This window comes from Acinonyx jubatus, chromosome C2 (genome assembly GCF_027475565.1).
Source record: "Acinonyx jubatus isolate Ajub_Pintada_27869175 chromosome C2, VMU_Ajub_asm_v1.0, whole genome shotgun sequence".
Classification (NCBI taxonomy): Eukaryota; Metazoa; Chordata; class Mammalia; order Carnivora; family Felidae; genus Acinonyx; species Acinonyx jubatus.
The window spans coordinates 92,169,497-92,197,079 of NC_069384.1; the positions used below are offsets into that span (position 1 = coordinate 92,169,497).

At 41.6% G+C, this 27,583-nt stretch overlaps 1 protein-coding gene across 1 annotated transcript in view; it reads left to right on the forward strand.

The window, feature by feature from the left end:
* The window catches only part of NCEH1 (neutral cholesterol ester hydrolase 1), a 60,118-nt gene that overhangs the window by 20,574 nt on the left and 11,961 nt on the right, over positions 1-27,583 (forward strand). Inside the window, exons 2-3 of the mRNA XM_015088568.3 lie at positions 19,878-20,106; positions 21,996-22,065. Of these exons, the coding sequence (XP_014944054.1) occupies positions 19,878-20,106; positions 21,996-22,065 (299 nt within the window). The remainder of the gene's footprint in view (positions 1-19,877; positions 20,107-21,995; positions 22,066-27,583) is intronic.

The following is a 27,583-nucleotide window of genomic DNA, read 5'->3' on the forward strand; positions in this document are numbered from 1 at the left end:
TCTAAGTAAAAAGGCAGCAAAACCCTAGAAAGCCAGAGATGTCAAAGACAGCTCAGGATCAGGTCGACAGACACAGCTGAAAAGATTGCAGATCATGAGGATTTAGGAAGATGCTGTTGAAACGTGGATACTCCTGATCTCCGTTCAGGAGGCAGATGGAACAATAAAGTGGGAGGGTGGCATTAAACGAACAAAAGTAAGTAGACTTACGCAATTTCGCTATGAAGGGGAAGACAGAAAAGTTAGTGTCTCAGAAACTTTTTGAGGTAAATTGGAACTTTTTTCAATAGAGATGTAGTGAAAAAACTTGTACTGGTAATCCACTGACCTGGATGGTTGGGGGTTTGTCTCCCCATCTCTCTGGGCATCCATTTCCTCAGTTTTCCAAAAAGAGTATATAGGTAGGCCCTTTAGGTTTTAAAATTGCACTTTTATTTGTATCCCGTATAAGTTAGTAAGGATTGAGTCCTTCAGAAAGGGATTTGGTGAGGAAAGATGTATGAACAAATGAGAGCTGAGACCCAGATTAGAGAGAATTAGGTCAAGAGAGGTGCTTTACAAACTCCTGGGGGATGGATCTTTAATGGTCCTCTGTGAAACTGAGTTCCAACTACTGGGATTTCTCTACAGAATTGCACATAGACTAGACAGTATTTGGTTGACTTCTTATGTTAACATGGCTTAACTTTCCAATGAAACCCACCAGACATCAGAACTAGATTGAGTTATCATTAATTGTCCTAAGAAGTTGATTTATTTGATTGGCTTTCCCAGATTTATAGTTTTTTGTTTGTTTGTTTTGTTTTGTTCTGGTTAATAGAGTACCTGAATAATCACACTTTGGTGCTCCATTTCCAATTTTGTTTGCAGTCTTCTGACATTTTCTAGATTTGATGTTCTTGGTAAAACTAGTTTTAGTAATCTTAGGAGACCCAGTAACGCATGTCTCAGTAAATAGTTTCCAACGTATGGAGAGCACTTTTTCAAGCATTTCAACCATTAAATACATACTTCTAAGTGTGATTTTGGACACTCATTCATTCCACAAGTGTTTGTTGTATACGCACTGTGTGCCAGGCAGTGATATGAAGCAGTGAACAAATGCATCCTCATGATTTGTGTGGTTGCATACATAGCTTCAGACAAAGAACTGTCGCCTGCACAAATATTAACTTCTTCATTCATCATAGAATAATTATTCTATTCATTTTAAGTTATGAAAGAATGATGAAACGGTAACTTTCAGCACAGCTTTACCAGAAAGAAAATATGTTAGGCACCTTATTTATCCAATACACTGCATGAGAGAAGGAAAATGTTTGATAATACAAAGTCTTGTTAACACCACAGTGGTAAACAACCCCTATACTTATGTTTCTTTGCAAATTGCTGGTTGCATACAATTCAAACCCACAAAAGAAACTAAGTCTTTTTTTATTTTTTTAAACTTTTGTTGATTTTTTTAAATTAAAAAAATTTTTTTATTAAAAAAATTTTTTTAAATGTTTATTTTTGAGACAGAGAGAGGCAGAGCGTGAGCAGGGGAGGGGCAGAGAGAGAGAGGGAGACACAGAATCCGACGCAGGCTCCAGGCTCTGAGCTGTCAGCACAGAGCCCGACACGGGGCTCAAACTCACAAACCACGAGATCATGACCTGAGCCGAAGTCGGATGCTTAACTGACTGAGCTACCCAGGCGCCCTTAAATTTTTTTAATGTTTATTTATTTTGAGAGAGAGAGAGAGAGAGAGAGAGAGAGAGACCAAGTGGGGGAGGGGCAGAGAGAGAGCAAGAGAGAACTCCAAGCAGGCCCCTTGCTGTCAGCACAGAGCCTGATGGCTTGAACCCATAAACTGTGAGATCCTGAGCTGAAACCAAGAGTTGGACACTTAACTGACTGAGCCACCCAGGTTTCCCAAAGCTAGGGGCTTTGAATTCAATATGTTTTTCCTGAAAATCCTTAACTGCTATCTGCCAGTCTATCCTCAAGCATAATGTGATCATGCACCATTTTATATTTACATAGGAAAATAACGAAGGCACAACTAATGCAAACAAACCTTTTCCACTTCTGAGCTGGAGATGGGGGCACACTCTTGGATCGGTGGTTTTCCTGGCCTCATTAATGGTAGTGTCCTGATCGCCAACACAGGCCTTCTCTCTTCTGCAGTGTAAAGTTGACGATCTCTGGATTACAAAAAAAAAAGAGTGTTTTTCTTGAGTTATGCTTTTTCTGCACTAGGACATTTCAGGGCTAAAGGAGCTGAAAAATTAAGCACTTAGAACCTACTCAGTTTGGGCTTGGGTATTCCATGTGTAGTGTGATAGCACAGGAAAAGCATTTCAAAATGAAATTCTTCACTTCATACCTACTTGATAACCTTTATAAACCCTAATTTCCAATACTCCTAGAAGAGATCATGGAAAAAATCATCTCAAGTTTAACTCCTTCTTTAACACTTTTGGATATATTGTGTTCAGAATGAAAATCAAGGGGCGCCTGGGCAGCTCAGTCAGTTGAGTGTTCAACTCTTGATTTCAGCACAGGTCATGATCTCCTGCTATGTGAGATTGAGCCCTGTGTCGGGCTCTGTGCTGACAATGTGGAGCCTGCTTGGAATTCTCTCCCTACCCCTCTCATGCTCTCTCTCTCTCTCTCAAAATAAACATATAAACTTTAAAAACAAAAACAAACAGGGGCGCCTGGGTGACTCAGTCGGTTGAGCATCCGACTTCGGCTCAGGTCATGATCTCACAGTCTGTGAGTTTGAGCCCCGCATCGGGCTCTGCTGACGGCTCAGAGCCTGGAGCCTGTTTCCAATTCTGTGTGTGTCTCTCTCTCTGCCCCTTCCCTGCTCATGTTCTGTCTCTCTCTGTCTCAAAAATAAATAAAAACATAAAGAAAAAAAAATAAAAAAAAAAAACACAAACAAAATTAAAGTCAAATTTGAAACCAAGGGGCTGGCCAGGATCTGATTGTTCACCTTTAACATGATTTAGGAATGTATGAATAGGTTCACATTGTTATTTTATTATCATATTTATTGTTTATATCACATTGTCATATTATTGTTACTTTGAAGTTCAACAATACTTTAAACTATTTTAGTGTTTCTTTTCTTTCATTTTCTTTCTCCTTCTCCATTTCTGTCCCCTCTTATTTCTCTGCATCTTGAGACACTTCAGAGTGTCATTATTTGACATTTCAGAGATAGACCCTCGTCATTAGACTCCACCTTATCTTCTTCCTCTTTCTCCTCCGGCTCCCACCTTGTCAGGTCCTCAGCCTGTAAGGTCCACGCGTATCCCTCCTTGGTGAGCTCATGGATTTTGACAAGATCTTAGAGAGGTCATTGGACTTCTTTCCCAGAATCTGAAATTCCTTATTAACTGACCTCTTTCGGATCACGCCGCTTCTGCAGCTTTGAGGGCAAGGACTGGGCATTTCAGAGCGCGGTCGGCTCACCCTAAAGGCACTTTAGACTTGGGTGCACTCTTCTGCCGAGGCCTGGGCTCCTCTGACAAGTGACCACTGCCCTGTCAGTCCCCCCTCCTCGCGCCTCCTTCCCTCATTACCTCCGCCTCCTGGCGGGGCTCCGGAGGTTCCTGCTCCCTGGGTCTGCCACGTTGGAGGATGAGGGTTAGAGGTGAAGGGGGCACTGGCCTCCCAGCCGCTGGGGGCGGGGCGAGGGGCCGGTGGACGGACGAGACGGCGGGAACTAGGAGGGGTGGGCCAGTGACTCAGCGCCTGCACCAAACCCGGCCGGCTGCTGTGGCTGTGAGTCAGCCAGGCTGGTAGGAAGTAGACGCCTCCCCTGCCCCCTGTCCCCGCGGCCTTCAGGCGACCTCACGCCCTCTCCGCAGCCGTTCCTCGGTGCGCAGCCACTGCGCGCCCGCCTGGGCGCTCGTGTGCGCGGAGGGCCCCACCCGGTTTCTGCGCTCAGAGTTCACGGGGGAGACAGACGCAGGGCAAACCTCACTCGGAGAAAGGACAGGTGCGGCAGTGGAGATGCGTTCCAGCGGTGTCGTCGCACAGAGCGCCTGGCCTGCCCGGGAGGAAAGAGCTTTGTTCTCCGCGAGCAGGGGCCGTTGGGGTGGGTGTTGGGGGTGTGGGAGGGGGACTTCACAGTGGAGGTGTCTCGAAGGATAAAAGGGACCAGTCGATCTTGAGGCCAGCAGTGCTCTTCAAACCTAACGGTGCCTTGTCACCGCAAGCCCTGATCTTAGCAACGTTGTCTCAAACTTGTTCACCCGTTACTGTTGCAAAGAAATCAGTAGTAATAAAACTGTCTAGGGGCACCTGGCTGAAAGGGCACCTGGCTGGCCCAGTCCGTAGAGTATATGACTCTTGATCTCAGGGTCGTGGATTCAAGTGCCACGTTGGGCGTAGAGCTGACATTAAACACAAAACAAAAAGACCTGAAACAAAACCTGTCTAATGAAACACTGTTTTACACTTTGAACTAGGCCAGCATTTCCGAACTTTAACATGGAAAAGAACTACCTGCGGAGATTCCTAAGGCCCACCCCCAGAGACACTAATTTAATAGAGAGAGTTGACACAAGAATTTGCATTCAGATGCTGCCAGTCTATGGACCACCCTTTGAAGCCTTGGACTGGACAACTTCTATGATTATTTAATGGAGATAATAGAGTTAAGAGATAAAAGAACTAGTTTTTAAAAACCTCTTAAAAACAGGTAAATTTTAAAAAATCAATAATTTGCTTATCTATTGGTGAACTAAATTCCTTTTGTCTCTTCAGTCGGGAGCTATCTAAGTGGAGCCATACTTTGGCTTCCCTGGGTGTTGTCCTGGAGGATAGGGTAAGGGTGAGGGAACAGATATTCTTTAAAAGTATCATAAAGACCAGATGCAAGCTCATCAAATTAAGACTATTTTGGTATTTTGAAATACAGGGCCAACCCTGTTCTCAGGACCACAGGACAGTAGTCCATCCCAACTTTCCAATAAGCCTTTCTCTTCCGCACCTTTGTGTGTTCTATTATTATTCCACTGGGTGGAATGTTCTTCCCCCTTTTCTCCTGGCAAGTTATTATTTGTTCTTAAAGACACAGCCCAAATGTCTCCCACGCTGCAAACCCATTGCAGACTCCTCTGGGTGGAAATTGTTACTTCTTTCTCTGTGTCTGTATCTCTGGTATTTATCACACTATTGCATTGCACTGTATATATCCACCTTATACACCGTCAGCTTCTTAAAGATGGAGCCTACCTTCGTATTTCCCCTCATCTCCCTACCAGTCTTGGTGTCTGGAACACAGTAAACATTCAAATGTTTGCTGAACAAGTAGATGAAAAATAGATCCATAGCCTTTTCCTTGTAATAGGATATCTAACCTATAAATTCACCTCGGGAGGGCAATATAGTTATCTGCTGTATAGATATTTTTATTTTAACTTAATATTTTAAATATTAAATACATTTGTGATTGTGGATCTTGACTGACTGTGTGTAAGGAGTAGTAAATTTTTCCTGTCTCCTGAGTGTTAAAGTGAGAGGCTTCTCCTGGGGTAGATGTGAAACCTCCATTTTTAGGGACTCCACATTCTATCACAGTGGCCTGTGCCTGCCTTCTTGAGCCTCTGGGACACATGGGCCAAGGAGGGACTGAACTACCTTAACTTGAAACTGCTGGGTGTAGAAATTCCAGTTGCTATTAAAGCTTTGTACTGTTGTTAGTTTTCTTAGGTACTGTTTACGTTGACCGTGAACCAGCCTGGCACATCTGCTGGCAAGAATGCCTCTGGCGGAGTAGAGTTTGGGACACTTTTCCTGACCTACTTCCCTTCCCCACCCTGCTTTTAAACCTTTCACTCTTAAGTGTTCAAAACTTGTGTGATGTGAGAGGCTCTGTAGTGGCTTGGTTACTGATTTTTGTCTGAGCTCTGAGTCATAACCCTGAGAATGATGGGTCAGTCAGTTGGGCGTTTGGGTTCTAGTACTTGCTTTCTTGAGCTTTATAATCCTGGTGAAGGCTTTTAACTTCTTGCAGCCTCAAATGAGCATAAAATGAGCGCAATACCTGCTCTTCCTACTTCACAGGTCCTCGTGAGATCAAAGTGGTGAAAGTGCAAGCAGCTCTAAGCTGTACAGCGTTGTACAAAAGAGTATTATAATTTTTATAATTTAAATATTTCACATAGCATGCATTAATTTGTTATAATCACACTCTGTGCACAAAGGAGTCTTAATTTATTATAATGACCATCTGAATCTGACCCTTCAGACGTCTGTAGATACCTATAAAAATCATTTGCCTTATCTTTTGGATTTACATGCCATTTAAGAACCCGTTTTCAAAGGTCACATCTAATGTGCTGCTGGCCGCATTTTCCGTAAAGCAGAAGATGACCCCAGCTTCTGGGGTGTCCTGTGCAACACCCTTGTGAAGTCAAGCAAGGGGTGTGAGTGGGCAAGCCCTGGATTGCCATACAGCAGAAGGGAGTCTGGGAGGTTTTGTTTCCAAGTTTAATTCTTTTCTGTTGCCTTTAGTCAGCTGCTATTTGGAACACTCCAATGAAAACAAATGCCTCTTGTCCTGGCAGTCAAGGGAGGCTTTTAGCAGCATGAGTAGCCTCAGGCAGGACATTTGTTTATGTCCGGCTGTACATGAGGCACTGGCAAAAAGAAATTAGATCCCCAGGACTCAGACCTTGTCCCAAGGAGTTCACAGTTAGTTATTGCTGTTAGAGATAACAGAATTGTGACTGAAAAAGAACTCAAAGTAAGTTTTTAAAGTCTCCTTTCAACTGTCACAAGCATGTGTTTGGAAGGCAAAGAAGAGTGAGCTAGAAAGAGATGTCACGAGAGAAATGTGCCGGCAAGGGAGAGCTGGAAGAGGAAAGGGGAAGATGGGGGTGTCTCTTCAGCCCAAGTGTCAAGGCCAGACTATGCTAGAGCAGCTGACCCTGAGATTAGTTTCCTTTTGTGTTTTAGGGGAGGCTAAATATTCACTCCAGATGTAAAATCTTATGGTTTTATGATATGGGTTGCAAACTACATTGACTCATGAGTGTCCTTTGGAAGTTCTGGAGGTTAAGAGTTCTGGAATCGGAATGTCGAGTTCAAATTCAGCTCACCACTTCTTGCCTGTGTGACCTTGGGTGACTGACAGGACCCACACTTGGTCCAAGACTCCCCCACACTGAGAACAGAGACTGGCAGAGAGCAAACATCAGTACATGTGAGCTATTATTCCCCTTGACATACCCTGAGAGAATATAGGAGGCTTTTGGAGCTAAGCAAGTGCTTTTCTGATGTAGAGGTGTTTGTCTTGGGGCGCCTGTGTGGCTCAGTCGGTTAGGCATCCAACTTCGGCTCAGGTCATGATCTCACGGTTCGTGGGTTTGAGCCCCTCATCGGGCTCTGTGCTGACAGCTTATCAGCTCTGTGATGATTCTGTGTCTCCCTCTCTCTCTGCCCCTCCCACCTTGTGTGCTCGCTCTCTCTCTCACTCTCAGAAATAAAATAAACATTAAGAAAAAGTTTTTTTAAAGAAATGTTTGTCTTCTGTGTCATAGTAAAAAAGAAACAAAAGGTTTTAGAACTGGAAAGAGACAAGCCTGTCCTTTTCTGTGCTCCCCCCAGACTGAATTTCCACCCTGGGAGTGTGAGAACAAAGTGAAGGTTTTAGGGCGAAAGGGCTAGGGTGTCAGACCCTGCGGTTCTAGATTACCCTGCTAATTTAGCAGCAGTGAGATTCTCCTCAGGTTTGCTTTGTAGCCTGTAATGAAATCCTTGGATATGACACTAAACCAATTGGAAATTTTGTAATAAAGTAATCTCATCAGAGTCCTACTGTTACATAATTATATTTGTGCTTCACAGGCTTGCTTAATAATTCTCTCCAGTGTTTGGGTATATGGAGAGAGTACGATAGGGCCCCAAACTGAACTCTTTTGGTCCATGCCTACTCTGTGAGACAGAAGTTGTTTTTCTTTTCTTTTTTTTTGTTTGTTTTTTATAAAAATAATGCTGACTAAAAGAAATGAGAGAAACTTGGAGGAAGGTCAGGCGTGGGAAGGATCCTTAGCCAGATGGGGTTCTGTCAATTCAGGACCTCCAGAGAGAGGGGACAACAATAGGTAATGTGGATTTACTCCTCATGTGTACTTTCCCCCTCTTTTTATCTGGGCAACTGTGACCCAGAGAACTTAGGACTTGCCCAGGTCATATAGCTAATAAACAAGAGAACCAGGACTTGTCTCTATGTAAAGTCTGTGTTCTTTCTTCTCAGTCCTTTTTCCTTAACCCTTTCTGCCCTTGTTCAAAGAATTTCAAGGCAGGGATAATGCAAACTGATTCATCATAGCCTTTTCTTGTAAGGAAGCCTTGAAGATGGGGTTTCTTTTTTTTTTTTTTTTTTTTATGAAATTTATTGTCAAATTGGTTTCCATACAACACCCAGTGCTCATCCCAAAAGGTGTCCTCCTCAATACCCATCACCCACCCTCCCCTCCCTCCCACCCCCCATTAACCCTCAGTTTGTTCTCAGTTTTTTTTGTTTGTTTGTTTTTAATTTTAATTTTTTCAATATATGAAGTTTATTGTCAAATTGGTTTCCATACAACACCCAGTGCTCATCCCAAAAGGTGCCCTCCTCAATACCCATCACCCACCCTCCCCACCCTCCCACCCCCCATCAACCTTCAGTTTGTTCTCAGTTTTTAAGAGTCCCTTATACTTTGGTTCTCTCCCACTCTAACCTCTTTTTTTTTCCTTCCCCTCCCCCATGGGTTTCTGTTAAGTTTCTCAGGATCCACATAAGAGTGAAACCATATGGTATCTGTCTTTCTCTGTATGGCTTATTTCACTTAGCATAACACTCTCCAGTTCCATCCATGTTGCTACAAAGGCCATGTTTCATTCTTTCTCATTGCCACGTAGTACTCCATTGTGTATATAAACCACAATTTCTTTATCCATTCATCAGTTGATGGACATTTAGGCTCTTTCCACAATTTGGCTATTGTTGAGAGTGCTGCTATAAACATTGGGGTACAAGTGGCCCTATGCATCAGTACTCCTGTATCCCTAGGGTAAATTCCTAGCAGTGCTATTGCTGGGTCATAGGGTAGGTCTATTTTTAATTTTTTGAGGAACCTCCACACTGTTTTCCAGAGTGGCTGCACCAATTTGCATTCCCACCAACAGTGCAAGAGGGTTCCCGTTTCTCCACATCCTCACCAGCATCTATAGTCTCCTGATTTGTTCATTTTGGCCACTCTGACTGGCATGAAGTGATATCTGAGTGTGGTTTTGATTTGCATTTCCCTGATGAGGAGCGACATTGAGCATCTTTTCATGTGCCTGTTGGCCATCCGGATGTCTTCTTTAGAGAAGTGTCTATTCATGTTTTCTGCCCATTTCTTCCCTGGATTATTTGTTTTTCAGGTGTGGAGTTTGGTGAGCTCTTTATAGATTTTGGATACTAGCCCTTTGTCCGATATGTCATTTGCAAATATCTTTTCCCATTCCGTTGGTTGCCTTTTAGTTTTGTTGATTGTTTCCCTTGCTGTGCAGAAGCTTTTTATCTTGATGAGGTCCTGATAGTTCATTTTTGCTTTTAATTCCCTTGCCTTTGGGGATGTGTCAAGTAAGAAATTGCTGTGGCTGAGGTCAGAGAGGTCTTTTCCTGCTTTCTCCTCCAGAGTTTTGATGGTTTCCTGTCTCACATTCAGGTCCTTTATCCATTTTGAATTTATTTTTGTGAATGGTGTGAGAAAGTGGTCTAGTTTCAACCTTCTGCATGTTGCTGTCCAGTTCTCCCAGCACCATTTGTTGAAGAGACTGTCTTTTTTCCATTGGATATTCTTTCCTGCTTTGTCAAAGATTAGTTGGCCATACTTTTGTGGGTCTAGTTCTGGCGTTTCTATTCTATTCCATTGGTCTATGTGTCTGTTTTTGTGCCAATACCATGCTGTCTTGATGATGACAGCTTTGTAGTAGAGGCTAAAGTCTGGGATTGTGATGCCTCCTGCTTTGGTCTTCTTCTTCAAAATTACTTTGGCTATTTGGGGCCTTTTGTGGTTCCATATGAATTTTAGGATTGCTTGTTCTAGCTTCTAGAAGAATGCTGGTGCAATTTTGATTGGGATTGCATTGAATGTGTAGATAGCTTTGGGTAGTATTGACATTTTGACAATATTTATTCTTCCAACCCATGAGCACGGAATGTTTTTCCATTTCTTTATATCTTCTTCAATTTCCTTCATAAGCTTTCTATAGTTTTCAGCATACAGATATTTTACAAAAAGAACACCCTACTAAAGAATGAATGGGTCAACCAGGCAATTAGAGAAGAAATTAAAAAATATATGGAAACAAACGAAAATGAAAATACAACAATCTAAACACTTTGGGATGCAGCAAAGGCAGTCCTGAGAGGAAAATACATTGCAATCCAGGCCTATCTCAAGAAACAAGAAAAATCCCAAATACAAAATCTAACAGCACACCTAAAGGAAATAGAAGGAGAACAGCAAAGACACCCTAAACCCAGCAGAAGAAGAGAAATAATAAAGATCAGAGCAGAAATAAACAATATAGAATCTAAAAAAAAAAAATACTGTAGAGCAGATCAATGAAACCAAGAGTTGGTTTTTTTGAAAAAATAAACAAAATTGATAAACCACTAGCCAGGCTTCTCAAAAAGAAAAGGGAGATGACCCAAATAGATAAAATCATGAATGAAAATGGAACTATTACAACCAATCCCTCAGAAATAAAAACAATTATCAGGAACTACTATGAAAAATTATATGCCAACAAACTGGACAACCTGGAAGAAATGGACAAATTCCTAAACACCCACACACTTCCAAAACTCAAACAGGAGGAAATAGAAAGCTTGAACAGGCCCATAACCAGTGAAGAAATTGAATCAGTTATCAAAAATCTCCCAACAAATAAGAGTCCAGGACCAGATGGCTTCCCAGGGGAGTTCTTCCAGGCATTTAAAGCTTCCTTTAATCCTTCTGAAGCTATTCCAAAAACTAGAAAGGGAAGGACAACTTCCCGACTCATTCTATGAAGCCAGTATTACTTTGATTCTTAAACCAGACAGAGAGAGACCCAGTAAAAAAAGAGAACTACAGGCCAATATCCATGATGAATATGGATGCAAAAATTCTCAATAAGATACTAGCAAATCGAATTCAACACCATATAAAAAGAATTATTCACCATGATCAAGTGGGATTCATTCCTGGGATACAGGGCTGGTTCAACATTTGCAAATCAATCAATGCAATACATCACATTAATAAAAGAAAAGATAAGAACCATATGATCCTGTCAATCGATGCAGAAAAAGCATTTGACAAAATTCAGCATCCTTTCTTAAAACCCTCGAGAAAGTCGGGATAGAAGGAACATACTTAAACATCATAAAAGCCATTTATGAAAAGCCCACAGCTAATATCGTCCTCAATGGGGAAAAACTGAGAGCTTTTTCCCTGAGATCAGGAACACGACAGGGATGTCCACTCTCACTGCTGTTGTTTAACATAGTGTTGAAAGTTCTAGCATCAGCAATCAGACAACAAAAGGAAATCAAAAGCATTAAAATTGGCAAAAATGAAGTTAAGCTTTCTCTTTTTGCAGATGACATGATATTATACATGGAAAATCTGATAGACTCCACCAAAAGTCTGCTAGAACTGACACATGAATTCAGCAAAGTCGCAGGATACAAAATCAATGTACAGAAATCAGTTGCATTCTTATACACTAATAATGAAGCAACAGAAAGACAAATAAAAAAACTGATCCGATTCACAATTGCACCAAGAAGCATGAAATACCTAGGAAGATGGGGTTTCTATCAGTTAAAGAGCTCTGCTGCCTTGAAGTCCTTGTATATCCCCCAGTTTAGGAACATGCAGCTGGTGATTTAGCCTGGCTCTTCCTCGCTGATGGAGCAAGACTATATTATACGGCAGACTGAAATGCTGTGAAGGACTGACATAAGCAAATAAAAAGAGGCAACACTATGAGCACTTATATTCTGTTATGCCAGCTATCCTTTAAAAAACACGGTAGAGTAGATATTATGATCACTTCCAATTTTACAGGTAAAGAAACTGAGGCACACGGAGGTTTGCTGACTTGTTAAGAATCACCCAACTAGTAAGTGTCAGAGCCAGGATTGAATGTTGGCCAACTGACCTCATAGTCTGCACTGTAAAACACTATGCTATCCTCTGGATGAGTAGGGAAGGAGAAGGGGTGAAATAGAGTGGTGGAGTGCCCTCTGTGGGATGGAGGGGGAACCGGAATTGAGGGAACCCTGATTTGTAGCTATTGCTGATTTCTGTGATGTGCATATTACCATCATGGCCAATTTCAAGCTACTGACCCTGATGTCAGTTAATTATTAGTATGGTAAGAGAGACAAGATATTGAAGTTAAGGGGGAGAAGAGAGTGTCAAGGAAGAGCAAATTGTTGTTAACTACCTACAGAGAGGCCAAGTAGGTAGGTCATTGGTGAACCCAGTAAGGCCTGTTTTTTGCCAGAGATTCAGGGCTTCGAGCCAAGCTGTAATGAATTGCCTTCAAAGAGGTTGATCTATGAAAAACCCCTGTCTTCTTTGGGGTAAAGACAGAATCAATCTCAACAGAAGTCAGCTTCCATTGAGAGATTTATCTCTGCTTCTTTCCCTGCCTACTTTAAGCTCACCTGCTACGGCCTCCCCCAAGGCCAACCCTTCCATTTCTTTGCCAGATCCTTTCTTCTTCCTCTAGGGTCTCAATTCACTTGTCATTCCCCACCGCCCCCCCCCCCCCCTTGTTCAACATTCATCTCTCCTTATTCACAGGCTCTTTCCTTACCAAGTCTCTCACCTAAAACAAAACAAAACAGGTTTTGTTTACTCTCCCTCAGCCTGTTTATTGTCTGACTGCTTCCCTAATCTCAGCTGTGAAAGTACTCCTCTGCCTTCACTATCTCTATTTCTTCACTCCCACTCACTTTGCAACCCATTACAATCTGGCTCCCAGCCCCTTATCTCTGACTAAATAGTACTTACTAGGTTCGCCAATGATCCCATGACCCCACTGCCAACACCCGTGACTGATTTGGTCTTTCCACAGGCATTTAACAACTTGCTTTTTCTTGAAACTCTCTTCCCCCTTAACTTCTTCAGTCTCTTGTCTCTCTTGCCATGCTAACAATGAATTCTTCCTCTTTTTTTTTTTTTTTTTTTTTGCAGGGGGTGGGGTGGGGTAATCTTTTAATGATTGGTTCTTTCTCTTCTGCCTCCCAGCTGTGTTAACAGATGGTGTTCCCAAGATTTCAGTCTTTATTCTATTCAGCTTTACAATTCCTGCTTTCCCTCAGCAAAACTGACTTCCCTGATGGAATTTACTGGTGGAATTTACTGTATGGCCTAAAGCCTCCCAGGAATGGTGTTCAGACAGCCCTATCCTTTCATCAGAGTTGGGTCAAAATGGAGATCCAGCCCCAGCAAGGGAGAGGGAATATGTTTATCCTTTGTAATCTGGGTGGGACTAGGAAAGAAGACTTTGATGACTTTCCGCCCCTGTTGGAGGAAAGTGATACTGAAAGTGTGGGTGGTGGGCAGGAGAGGGAAGTGTGGAACGCCTGCCCCACAGCCACATATATCTGCATGCCTTTTCCTGCCCTCCTCCCTGTCTCCAGCCAACTGAGCATCTATTAAAACTCACTTCAAGTTAGCTGATGCTGTGTGCCCAGGCAGCCTCTTTGGACAGCCTCTGTCTCTTCTCTTCTAGGCTGGGTCACATACCTTTGTACTAAAGGTACCACATCTCTATTTTTGAAATTTCTGTATCCTCTCATAATCATCTGTTGTGAACATCCCTAGGATGTTCCCATGTTTGCATATTTGTAGGTTGTTTGAGTTATTAATAGTTACTTCTGAGTTCTTTCTCCAGGCGTCAGCCCCTTGGATCTCTGACTATACATTTACTGCCTGCAATTTTGGACCCATCTGCCCAGATATTCTGCTGACTTTAGGGGGAATAATTCTGAAATGGAACTTATCTTTCCATCAACTCTGCCTCAGTGATCTCTTTGGTATAGTTTCCTCCTCTGTATTCTCCAGGTGCAGACCTTCATTTTTCTTTCCGGCAGACAGTTGCCAAATTCTTACAGCTGTTACCTCTGTCTCCAATCTCTTTTCTCACCAATCTATTATCTATACCACAGCTAAAATTCTTCCCAAAGTATAGTCTCATTACAAAAAAACATGTCCGAGTTGCCTGGCTGGCTCTGTCAGGGGAGCATATGACTCCTGATTGAGGAGTTGTGAGTTTGAGCCCCATGTTGGGTGTGGAGATTACTTAAAAATCAAATCTTTAAAAAAAAAAAAAGTGTCCAAAAATCTTTGCTGTTTCACCATTGACAACTAGGGCCTGTACTTAAGGGAATTAATTTACCTGCTACATCTTTCCAGCTGTACCTTCCGTAGGACCAGGTTACCTCTACATCGGAATTTGCATCTGGTAGTCCTTAGTCCTAAACTGGCCTGCAGGCATGATTTGTTTTGTATGCAAATTAAAAAAAATTGAATCAATGCTTTAAAATCAGAGGATTTTTCTTAAAAGTTAAAGTCTTAGAGAAAGTTCAGAGAACTATGAAAGTTTTAAGGAGAGATGGAAATTTGGGGAAAGGGAGGGAATCAGTGAAGATTTAAATTCTGAACTAAAGTTCTCAGTCCATCTTTTACCGACCTTTGCATTCTTAGAGGATGTAGCAGAGTCTTTAATACAGTAAGTGCCTAATTAATACTTGAAGTATACTTATATGACCTTCGGTAGTTTCTTGCCACAGGCCTTATGTTTTCCTGTAGAACAAGAGTTCTGCATTAGTGAATCGCATGTGATCCCTACAGAGGGCTTAAATGTGAGGCATATAATTTGCATGTCAATAAAAAATCTGCATTTAAAAATACACGCAAACTTTAGCAGGTTTAAAAAAAACATGACCACAAATTTTCATGCAGATATTCCATGAATTTTTTTTTTTCTCCTGTAGTACGAAATTGAACAGAATCTGCCTAGGAGAATTTAAAAGGTGTTTGCAGGATAAATTGGCCATCACTGGTAAAGTTGGGAGAACCACTGACAGAATTTAAACCTTTGAATATGGGAGATGAGGCAGGTAGTGAGTTACAATAGATGTTTTAAGTATTTAATGTGGTTGGTTCGTGTTGAAATTGAAACCCAGGCTAAGTTACTGATGCATTGGTAGTGTCAGTGTACTATAGCTTTTCCCCAGTTTCCCCTTTCCCCCTTTGACATGAGCATACAAATGAACTTTTTAGAGACAATTATTTTACATCTGTTTACCCCATAATAATTTCAGAACTTGGTCATCAGTGTGGTCCTCGTAACAAATGTACATAATAGGAAAAATGATAGCCCCAGGTTCCCTAGAGATACTGGACAGTCCTTGGGCTCACGTTTCTTCATGCAATGACCAGCTGAATCGGGTATAATAATAACAGTTAACCCATATAAGGCTTAGTATGTGCCAGGTGCTACTCTAGGTATTTTTGCCTGTTTTAAGCTTCACAACAATCTTTTGAAGTAGTTAGTATTATATTTCTGTCTTTAGATGAGAACTCAAGACACAGGTTTAGTATTGGGATGCCCAAGATCCCACCGCTGGTAAGTGGAGGAACTGGGCTTTTCACTCAGGCACTCTAGGTCTGGAGTCTGTGCTGTTGACCTTGGTGCCTGCTATCCATGCCTCTTAGATTTAGCCTTTTATTTCCATGTTCCCCCTGCCTTCGCTTCCCTTGTTTACCTGACCTTCCCATATGTATCTGAATTAGAGCACTTGCCCAATACTTTCACATCTTGGTTTCCGACCCTTTTCTTTGCTACCCATGCTTCCTCTTCCATTAACCCACCGTTTAGGCTAGAAGCCTTACTGGATTTCATCCCAGGAAGAACAAACAGAAGTAATTCTTTATCTAGATCTCTCTTAGTGCTTGTATTGCTTAGCTAACATCAGCTATTCATTTACAAATCTTGGTTCTCTTCTATTTCCCCAAGCTCCGGAAAGGTTGTCTCTCCACCTTAAGCTTCCCTGCCCTTGAATATATCTCATAATTTACATGTTGAATGAATTAACAGAGAACAACCCCATTCATAAATATAATAACTAACTTGTATATTGAGAAACAGAGTACAGTTTCTGCTTGGCTTCCTTTGATTCTTCTTTTATTTGTTTTTTGAGAGAGAGAGAGAGCGAGAGAGAGAGAGAGAGAGAGAGAGAGAGAGCGAGCAAATGAGCTTGGGGCAGAGAGAGAGAATCCCAGGAGGGGCAGAGAGAAAGTGAGAGAGAAGCAGGGCTCACTGAAGCCGGGACTTGAGGTCACCTGACGTGGGACTGAACTCACAAACCCTGAGATCATGACCTGACCCAAAGTCAGATACGTAACTACTGAGCCACCAGGTACCTGGCTTCCTTTGATTCTTGCTTGTCCTTTGATCTTTGGCCATCATACCTGGGTAGGGAGCCAGTGGCCCACCTATTTTGTTGTGTCTGGTTCCACTGAGGTGTAATGAGTAATGACCCTTCACCCCTTCCATCTCCTCAGGTAGAATTTCTCTCCTAAATCCTAGAATGGTTATGGGGGCAAGTTTTAAGATCTATAGCACTGCCCTAAAGTACTTCAAGAACTTGCCAAGAATTGGTCAATTCTTAACCTGTGGGGCTCTTAACACTTGGCCTGCTTCTTTGTGCTACTGAAATTTTCCAGCTACTTCTAAAGAGGTTTCAGAAAACTGTTAATTTGCAATGTTTTTGGAGATGGATCTGAATCTCACTTCACAAACGCAAGGATGCAAGAAATAAAATTGTATTTACTTATTTTATTTTAGCACCTCTCTGACCCTTTCTTATTCCTATCTGCTTATCTGTTTTTCTCCATATAAACTACGCCTTCTTGAGTCAACCCTCCTGCCCCTGCGCCACCCTGACAGTATGGTGAACAATGCAGATAGTTGTTGAGAAATTCTGTTCGTGCAAGCGATCTGACACGGTAGAGGTATTTTTGGAAAGGCATGGGCAAATTGAGTCAAGATTGCATGCATTCAGAGCATGCAGTGCATGAAGGAAACCCGAGGTGAGTTCTCTGTAAAATGAGCCATCTTCTCTAATCTGTCTTAGAGAGACAATTCACCTCTTTTGCAGCTTTCCTATAATTGAAGAAACTCATATATGATTTTTTTAAAGTATTGAATAGTCTTCACTCAACTTAAAAAAAATAGTCCAGAAAGTAACAGATGCAAGCCTGCCATTGGTTTGTTCATATTTCCTTAGTCCATGCTATCATGCTACTTGTCCTGCAAGAAATGGGATGGATCCTGTGTGTTCTCTATTAATAATGATATTGACAAGAGCTTTTTGTGTGAACTCTAGAATCTTAGTGAATGCAGTGATTCTTGGCTATGTCCTGGCAGAAGTCAGTATACCCTCAGTAAGACTGACATTTTACCACAAAACTCAAACGATGATTACCTTTATCCAATTTGCCAAATTGGATTTGGTTAGAATTAGAATTCTGTGCATGTGAATTTTTTTAATTTAAATTAAAATATTTTTCACATTTACTTATTTTTGACAGAGAGAGAAAGACAGAGCGTGAGTGAATGGGGGAGGGACAGAGAGAGGGAGACACAGAATCTGAAGCAGGCTCCATGCTCTGAACTGTCAGCACAGAGCCTGATGCGGGGCTCAAACTCAAGAACTGTGAGATCACGACCTGAGCCGAAGTTGGATGCTTAACCAACTGGGCCCCCCTGTGCATGTGAATTTATTTCCTATCACACATTTATTTCATAGCAAGAACACTGTCAGTTGTGGGGTGCCTGGGTGGCTCAGTCGGTTAAGCATCCAACTCTTGATTTCAGCTAAGGTCATGATCTCAGTTTGTGGGATCATTTGACTCCTGCAAATGATTCCTGCATAGAGCTCTACTCTGACAGCACAGGGCCTGCTTGGGATTCTTTCTCTCTCTGTGTACCTCCTCCACTCGCACATGTATTCTCTCTCCCTCTTTCTCTTTCTCTCTGAAAATAAATAAGCTTTAAAAAAACACTATCAGTTGTTTTAACTTTTTCAGTAAATTGGGCAACTGATACATATAGAAGTTGAATTATTTTATTTATATTTATTTGCTCTGCTGCCTATATTGCCAGCAAACAAATATTAATGAAATTACTGAAATAGCTCTTCGTGGTTAGATTAATGGCCTCTTGTTCTTGTTTTTCATAAACATTGGTTCATGGTGTTATAATGCAGCGTTTTCCAGCTCACTTCATGGCCAGGCATACGTATATAATAATACTTTATATGGGACATTGGGGTAAAGGGCTCTCTGGAGCTTAGCTCCTCAGGGGCTGAGGGGATCAGTATTCTAGCACGCGTGTACCCTCTTCGAGGCACACCAGTGTGCTGCATGCCTATTCTGGGAAGCTGTATTATGGTGCATCACAGACTTTATATAGTCCTGATTTCTGCTAGTAACATTGTTTCTTGATCTTATGATGACATGAAATGTTTCACTAATCATCGGTGTTCTGTTTCATATTTTCCAGAAGGGCACTGTTACTCTCTAGCTGTCCTTCTTTCCTAGGTTGGAGAGTCTCGAGGAGATATAGTATCTAAATTCATGCACCAGTGTCAGGAAAGTTTCCTGCCTCTTTTTGACACTTGTTGGACACTAGTTGGACTAGTCACTCGCTGCCACATGGCTTCCAGTTATCTGGCTTTGAACCGTGGCCATTAAGTCTTACTGAGAGGTTAGTTTGATAAGTCTACTCAATAGGAAGACCTTGTATAAGAAGTGGAAAGGTTGAGGGGTGCCTGGATGGCTCAGTCAGTTGACTGTCTGACTCTTGATTTTGGCTCAGGTCATGATCCCACAGTCACGGGATTGAGCCCCACACCAGGCTCAGGCTCTGTGGAGCCTGCCTGGGATTCTCTCTCTCTCCTTCTCTCTTTGCCCCTCCCCTGCTCATGCTCTTGGTCTCTCTCAACATAAATAAACATTTTTTTTTTAAAGTACAAAGAGGGGAATATACTCTGTAGGGTCTTTGCTGGGTGGATGACTTGGGACTCTTCTCTCTTTGCTCTTTCTCCAACCAAGTAACTTCCTGCAGACACTTAATGCAGAGCTCAATGCCCTCAGGTTCAAAGGACAAGTGATGGCAGACTGTATGTTCTTTGCACATTTCTGAAAAGCTCCTGGTAACGTCTGAGGCGTTCTGCTTCTCAGTGCTGGAACCAGAGTTAACTGGCTGTTTGCGTCTCCCACACTCATTTCTTTCTTCTACTCTCAAAACAACTGACACACTTAAGTATATAAGCTACAAAACACTTTAAAGATACCTATAGTAAATATAAAACTTCTCTCTCTTTTATTTGCATTTAGATAAAGTATTCTTCCTCGATTCCTAGTGTGTTATTGGACCTGTGATTGCTCATGGAGAGGAGGAGGAAAAGGACTAAATCCTAAAATGCACAAGTCTTAGTTTTCAGTCCTAGAACTACCACTTATCCAGCCAAACAGTCATGTTTAATTTCTAAGCCATCTTGGTAAAATGGGACTGATGATACTTGTCCAATTTCCCTCTCAGAGCTAATCCGAAAAATCAGATCTCATGTATGAAAATACTTTGCAGGGTCTAAAAGCAAAAAGTAAATATAATTTGTTATCGTATTAAAAGTGGGCAGTGGGTCCTCAAGAGTACTGTCAGCTGCTTGTAGGAATTCAAACACCAAGAGTGGGTGAGTGTGGCTCTGGTGGTGGTGGAGTTGACTCATACCCTCCCTCCGTGTTCCCTCCCTCTCCCTGCAGAGCAACCTGATCCACTACCTGGGCCTGAGCCATCATCTGCTCGCACTGAATTTTATCATCGTTTCTTTTGGCAAGAAAAGCGCCTGGTCGTCTCCTCAGGTGAAGGTGACCGATACTGACTTTGACGGTGTGGAGGTCAGAGTGTTTGAGGGCTCCCCAAAGCCAGAAGAGCCTTTGAAACGCAGCATTGTTTACATCCATGGAGGAGGCTGGGCTTTAGCCAGTGCAAGTATGTCCTGGTCACCTTCAGGTTGTTTGGGATTGTGGTTGGCCCTGGGAGGGATGTGTGATTGAGTTTGACTTCCTTATTGGGTAAGGGCCATTTGACTTGGTTCCCCTGGACAGTCTCAGCTACCTCTATTATCCCAGCAGGATTGTTAATAGTGTCCCCTTTTCGCACTCAAAAGGGTCCTGGTTTTTGATGATTGATTCTATGATTACCCTACATACATAAAGGTTTTGCCCACCTGTTTACTGCTTGTTAATTCAGGCCCACTGTTTTGAAAATATTTCCTGTGACCGAAATCATAGGCTAACTCATGTGAAGGGCTGACAATAGCTTTCTCCACCAATACAAGTTGAAGTTTTGCTGGGCCGGAATATGAGGAAATTATCTGCAGCTCTTTTGCCAACTTGTGTTTGAAGACATTTTTCTATGAAATAGGACAAGTGTTTCTGAATACCTACATTAACTCATCCACGTTCCATCTGCTTATGAAACCAAAGATGAAGCTATAAAGGGTGTACCACCCTTAAAAGGAAACAATGCTGCAAAATTCAAGAATATTCTTGTTGGTGTCGGATAACTTTCATGAGCAGAACACATTCAAAATGGCAGGCAGCCAAGTGGAGCAGCCTGGCGGAAAGAATACCAAGGAGGAAGTAAGGGCCTTATCTCTGCCTGTCATTATGGAGCTACTACCGCATCGTTAGCCCAAAGCTTTTGGCATCCCCTAGGTTTAAGGCAATAACAACTTGTTCCAGTTTGTGTTTTTATATAACATTTGTTTAATGTGGCAAAGGCCAAAGAAGTATAACTTTTTCTTGTAATCCCATTTCATAGTCATTATTTATTCTTTGATTTCATGGATTTGCTCAAGTTTTCAACAGATGTTTACTGAGTAAGTAGGTTTGCCCAGGACTGAGGGGTTCTCTGGGGGTACAGGACTTCCAGTAGAAAAACTCAAATAGTTATGTACAATCTTACACTTTTGGTTACCCTAATGTGTGCTAGGGGATGAGAACACAAAAGGGAGTAACAGAAATGATTGCAATCTATATAGTATTGGCCACTTGCCCAGTGAGACATTCCATGGAGACCAGGAAGGGTAAGTGCTGGAAATGGCATGGATTATGAGTTCACATGGCCTTTTCCCCATAATTTTGACTGATCACTCCTGCCAGAGGAAGAGCTCGGGCTGTGGGCTCTCTGCAGGTGGTTATGTAGTTACTAAACTTCTGGTTCTAAGACTGCCTTGGAAAATGTATAATTAAAGTAATATTTGGCTCTCTGTAGGCAAATTCATCTCTTAGTTTATTGAAATAAGACCTAAGGGATTCAACTTTTATGTATTAAAATTGTTTGTCACTGCACACCTTTGGATCCTGTTTCTAAGAATGCTAAGACTTCCTAAAATTCTATTTTTTATTTGTTGGTTTAAACAAAATATCCTGTTCTTCAAATTGGAAGAATTCAATTGAATTGCAGCAAATAAAGATACTAAAACAGAAAAATTATGTAGTTCTAAGGAGGTAACTGTTCATCTGCAGTGTTTTTTGAAAACACGTATATTTGAAGAGCTACAAAATCAGAATTTGGTGCATTTCTCATAGCCTATTATGAAATCAATGGCTACTTAGTTAAAAACGCATTCAAAGGTAACCTAATATGGATGTCCTGTTATTTTATACTAATTGCGTTTTATCAGAAACCAGATTTAATTTTTGCATTTGTATATGTAACCCTATTAATGATACATATTTCGATATTTGCTTTTTATGGTTTTTATTATTAATAACTTAAGTGCAAGTCTAAGAGCAATCCACGATTAGCAGAATTTAAGAATGGACAGTGTTAAGTAACTTGTTTAATAATGATTGTTCCTTTGTCTCTTTTAGAAATCAGGTATTATGATGAACTGTGCACAGCAATGGCTGAAGAATTGAATGCTGTCATTGTCTCCATTGAGTAAGTAATTAATACTAGTCATAAAAAAATAATTTTTAAGAAGGGATCTTAGATAACCATCTAGTTACTGTACTTTGTAAGTAAAATAAAGTGCAAAATACAGATCCAGAAAAATGAAGGGATTTGCCCAAGGTCACACAAAATGATTTTCTGATATAACGTAGAATTTCTTGAACTAGTTTTATAACACCTTGAATTATCTTTTTATTTTAGTTTTGAAAACTTCTGGAAAAGTTCTGAAAAGAATTAACGGAAATTGAGGAAAATATACGATCAGTTATCTGCAGGAAATAATTTTGTTTACTACCTTTTAAAATTTAAAACCAGGGGTGCCTGGGTGGCTCAGTCAGTTAAGCATCCGGCTTCAGCTCAGGTCATGATCTTGCGGTTCGTAGGTTCAAGCCCCACCTCAGGCTCTGTGCTGACAGCTCAGAGCCTGGAGCCTGCCTCAGATTCTGTGTCTCCCTCTCTCTCTGTCCCTCCCTTGCTCGTGCTCTGTCTCTCTCTCTCTCAAAAACAAATAAACGTTAAAAAAAATTTTTTAAATAAAATTTAAAAACCAATTAAGAGTTGGAAAAGTCATTCTGCTGGAGTTCCGTTCTGTATCTCAGACCTTGTAAATGTAATGTGTTCAGCAAATCTCAGTCAATGCCATTATTGTCATTATTATTAATAGTACTAATAACAGTATGACTAATAATTATAGCAATTGTGGTGATAGTAATAATACAGAAATCCTGGTACCTGTCCTGTGGCAGGCATGTGCCGGAGCTATTGCATACATTGTCTCTCCTCCTTCAGACCTTTGTTCACATATTATCCTTTCAGCAAGGCTTTTCTTGATACTATTTAAAATTGCAGCCCACTTTTCCTGTTTTATTTTCCTCCAGAACTGTCATCAACCTCTGACAGACCATAATAAATATATAATACATAATAAATACTTATCATGTGTGTAGTGTGCTAGGTTGAAATAGACTAAGTAAGTTCCATGAAGAGAGGGATTTTAGGGATTTTTGCCTGTTTTGTTCATTGTTTGTTTTAATTTTTTTTAATGTTTATTTTTGAGAGAGAGAGAGAGACAGACAGACCATGAGTGGGGGAGGGGCAGAGAGAGAAAGGGAAACACAGAATCCAAAGCAGACTCCAGGCTCTGAGTTGTCAGCACAGAGCCCCATGAGGGGCTCAAACTCACAGACTGCAAGATCATAACCTGAGCTGAAGTCTGACGCTTAACTGACTGAGCCATCCAGGAGCCCCTGTTTTGTTCATTGTTCATCATTAGTGCCTGGAGACATCCCTGGCAGATAGTGAGTATTCAATAAATATTTACGGAAGGAATGAATAAGGAGTCTTTCTTAATTCTCATATAAATCATCCAAGATAAGTATTTTGTTATTTTTCTCATAGATGAGGAAATTGAGAGCCCAGAAGTTAAGTAACCTTCATAAGGTTACATAGCTAGCAAGTTACATAAATAGAGTGAGGCATTAAACCCAGGTGTTGAGGCCCCTATACATTTTTAATGCAATATCAAGCCAGTATTGAAGAAAGCTGATAATGCTGAGCTGACAAGATTATAACATTAACCACTTTCCGCGCCAGGAGCTCATCCAGCTCTCTTCTTCCCTCTGCCTCTCTCCACCATAGCTCATCCCCTCTGTGCCCTTGCTCCAGATCTGAGACCTAAGAGAATCTGTTCTTCTGCAGGGTCTGGGAAGGGCTGGTGTCCCAAGTCACTTGGGCAGCTGTGATCCTGGAACAGAAGACTTAGTCACACGGAGCAGTGTTATTGCTCCTCCTTAGCAGATTTGCCCTCCGAGACAGCTCTGGACAGCTCCCAGCCTTCCCTGGCCTCTCCACACACTGCCCAGGTCACTCAAGGGCCCTCAGTGCAGTTTTATAATGTAGGAACCTTCAAGTAAAGGATTGCATCATCTAGCCTGGGCAGCTGGCCAGAGAAAAGCAGGAGCTGTTTAAATAGCTGAGCCCCATTATAGAGCTAGACCCTACAGCTCAGAACTGAGGAACCAGCCTCATGGACTTTTCAGTGGTTTCCTGTGTAGCTCCAGCTCCTCAAATCCTCAAAAGCCCGAGAAAAGGAGGGAAACTGGGCTTACTTAACTTGGCACCGTGAGGATTCTCCACACAGGACTTACCATCCAGGGCTTCAATATAAGCAATTGGCAGCGTGCCTAAATTCTTCCTACATGCCCTTCTCTACCCGTCACCATCTGTCTCAAGTAAAACAGGTGTTCTTTTAATTCCAGGCTTATCATAAAACATAGATAGGATGTTTTTAAGATTTCTTTTAAATCTAGAAGGACTGCTCTCGTCTTACCTTTCCATTGTGCCTCATCTATGTAGTGTACTATCCACAAGTTTATTCCTGGGAGGCGTCACAGCAGTAGGCAAGTACTGTTACTCATGACTGCATGACCTCAGGCAGATCATTTAATGAAATGTGCAAACTGGAGTTAAGAATCCCACTTTTCCTGTTTTATTTTCCTCCAGAACTGTCATCAACCTCTGACAGACCATAATAAATATATAATACATAATAAATACTTATCATGTGTGTAGTGTGCTAGGTTGAAATAGACTAAGTAAGTTCCATGAAGAGAGGGATTTTAGGGATGTGAGCTACTGGGAAGAGAAATCATGTCTTCTTTCCTTTGGTTCCCATCACCTAGTACAAGACTTAGAACATGTAGGCTAAGTAAAACACATGTTGAGTTAGGTCAGTGACTCCAGAGAATTGTCATGAGTATCAGTTTGGACAGTGGAGGTAAGAGGGCTTCAGATACTCTAATGCACTAGACAAGTCTGGAGGATCAGTGCTCTAGCCATGGAATGGAAAGACCCAACCTACAAATTTATTTATCAACTGCGTGTTTGGAACTCACAGCACTCCCTTGCAGAAATCAAGAGCTAAGGTGGTTAGAATCTAGGCCAGCCAGCCCACAAAAAGTCACATAACCTATGCTCTAGTTGAAGGATAGCCAATACCACGTGGTCTGTGATCATGCTGTTTCTCTTGGAAAGTATATTCAGCTATCTAACTTGGGAACATATTTCTTCTCACTGCTCACTTCTTTCCTCTTCTATTCTACAAATGTTTATTGAATTTCTGTTATGTGCCAGTTACTGTTACACTCTGCTGACATAACAGTGTAAAGCAATCATAATCCTGCCTCCTGGGGGTTACAATCTAGATGAAAAAACAAAACACAAACAAGTAAGGTTAAATTATGATAAGTGATATGAAGTAGAAGACATCAAATAGGTAATATCTTACCTAGTTTAAAGGGTTTATTATTAATAGTATTAATAAGAATGTGAATAATAATTATAGCAATTGTGGTGAAAGTAATAATAATTCAAAAATCCTGGTACCTCACCAAATAGGTAAGATCTTACCTAGTTTGAAGGGTCAGAGAATTCATGTCTTAAAGAAAGTGATGTTTGCATTGAGCTCCTAAGAATGAGCAGAATCTAGTTAGACAAAGTGAGTTGGTCATGAGAGTCCAGAGTGGTGTAATGAGAGGGCTTGGGAGGAAGGGGAGAAAGCAGAGAGCGCGAAGGGAACAAAACACAAGAGAAGACAGATGGGGAGATTTCTGGCCATGAATAAGGAAAATAAAGAGGAGTGGATGATTTGAGAGTCTTAGGAGGATGATGGACCCCTGGTTCTCCTGGAATACTACCTTATAGTGGGGAGGCTGTCTGGAGACCACTGCTCCTTATCCTTGAGGGCCATAGGTTTGGGTGGCGGCATGGCTTAGCTTCCCATGGGGTGTGGTTCTGGGGAAGGTTATAGCCTGAGGAAGCTGGTAGGCAGTGGTTGAAGGCAGCCCTGGTAATGGAATCACTCCCATGCAGCGAGTACCAGGAGCTGGAATGCCTCAGTTCATGTTGCTGGTGCTGGCTCACAGTTCTGGGAACAGACCCAGCAACTAAGGTAGATAACAGCCTTAAGATATAAAAATAGACCATGCTTCTGTTCAGTTGCTTCTACAATACGATGCTGTTCTTACATATCAGTTGCACACAAATATTTGTTAAACAAATAAAGTTCATCTTATACTATGCAAGTAAGATACATGAATTCATGCTCATTTATATAATCTAGGAAGGTCCTATTTTATGTTCCTAAACCTATTTTCATAAACCTATTTCACAGTGCATTTTAGCCAGAACACTGTACCTTTTTACCTGTAGTTTATATAATAAGACACAGTATTGGAACCATAAGATATAAGGAAGATTTAATTTCTTTCTTTCTTTTTTTTTTTAAATGTTTATTTTTTTGAGAGAGAGAGTGCTCAAGCAGGGGAAGGGTAGCGAGAGGAGAACAGAGGATCCAAAGCGGGCTCTGCATTGACAGCAGCGCGCCTGATGTGGGGCTCGAACTCACAAACCACGAGATCATGACCTAAGCCAAAGTCAGGTGTTCAACCTACTGAGCTACCCAGCTGCCCCTAATTTCTTTTTTTTTTTTTTTTAATGTTTATTTGTTTATTTTGGAGAGAGAAGGAGAGAGCGAGCCAGGGAGGGGCAGAAAGAGAGGGGGAGACAGAATCCCAAGCAGGTTCCTTGCTGTCAGCACAGAGTGCGATGTGGGGTTCGAACCCACGAACCGTGTGATCATGACCTGAGCCGAAACCAAGAGTTGGATGCTTACCCCACAGAGCCACCCAGGTGCCCCCATCTTTTTTTTTAAAGATAAAATGTCAGATAATAGCAAAGGAGGCATGTTGGATGTGATTAAATTCTATTTGATCTACTTAATTCATTACTTCTACAAGGCATCTTCGTTGCTTTTTTTGGGTATGGCAAATGGTTTTTAAGTTGTGTTATGCTTTTAATTAAATCTTTTCTACACTCAAACTCCCTATTTTATGTAGGTGGAGACATAGTCCCATTCCACCAAATGTCAGGTGGCATTGTGCACAGAGCACTTGAAACTTCACAGAGCTGTAAAGAATGTTGCTAATGTAGACAGAAAAGAAGCTGGAGTACTTATCTTAGTCTGCGGCAAACAGGGTTATAAGGAAGGGGATCTTTATGTTTCTCTTTTTAATCCACAAAATTAGATGAGTGCAAGCTGACAAAATCGGAGTGCTTTTAGGAGGCTCAGTACACCACACATCTCAGTAAATAGTTGTACAAATAAGATACTCAGAAGAACACAGAGTGACGGTGACCTAGCTGTGACTTGCTCTCTGTTCCTTTTCCTGCTCTTCCTCTGAGTCCTGAGGAGAGAAATCCTCATGCATCACTCCGATCTGGGCAGCACCGGATGGTGGGCAGATCAGATTCCCGAGGGTTCTCCTCTGAAGAAGGAAAGATTTGAAAATTTCCCTTTCACTCAGTCCAGGCCAACTTTAGCCAATGTAAAGGCCAACATCACAAATAACTTAATGCTAGAGAGAGATAATGTGCTTCTTTTAAGAAGTAGCTTGTTTCCTTTTCTTCCTTATCCTTAGCTAATGAATCTCTCCTGTTTAGACATATT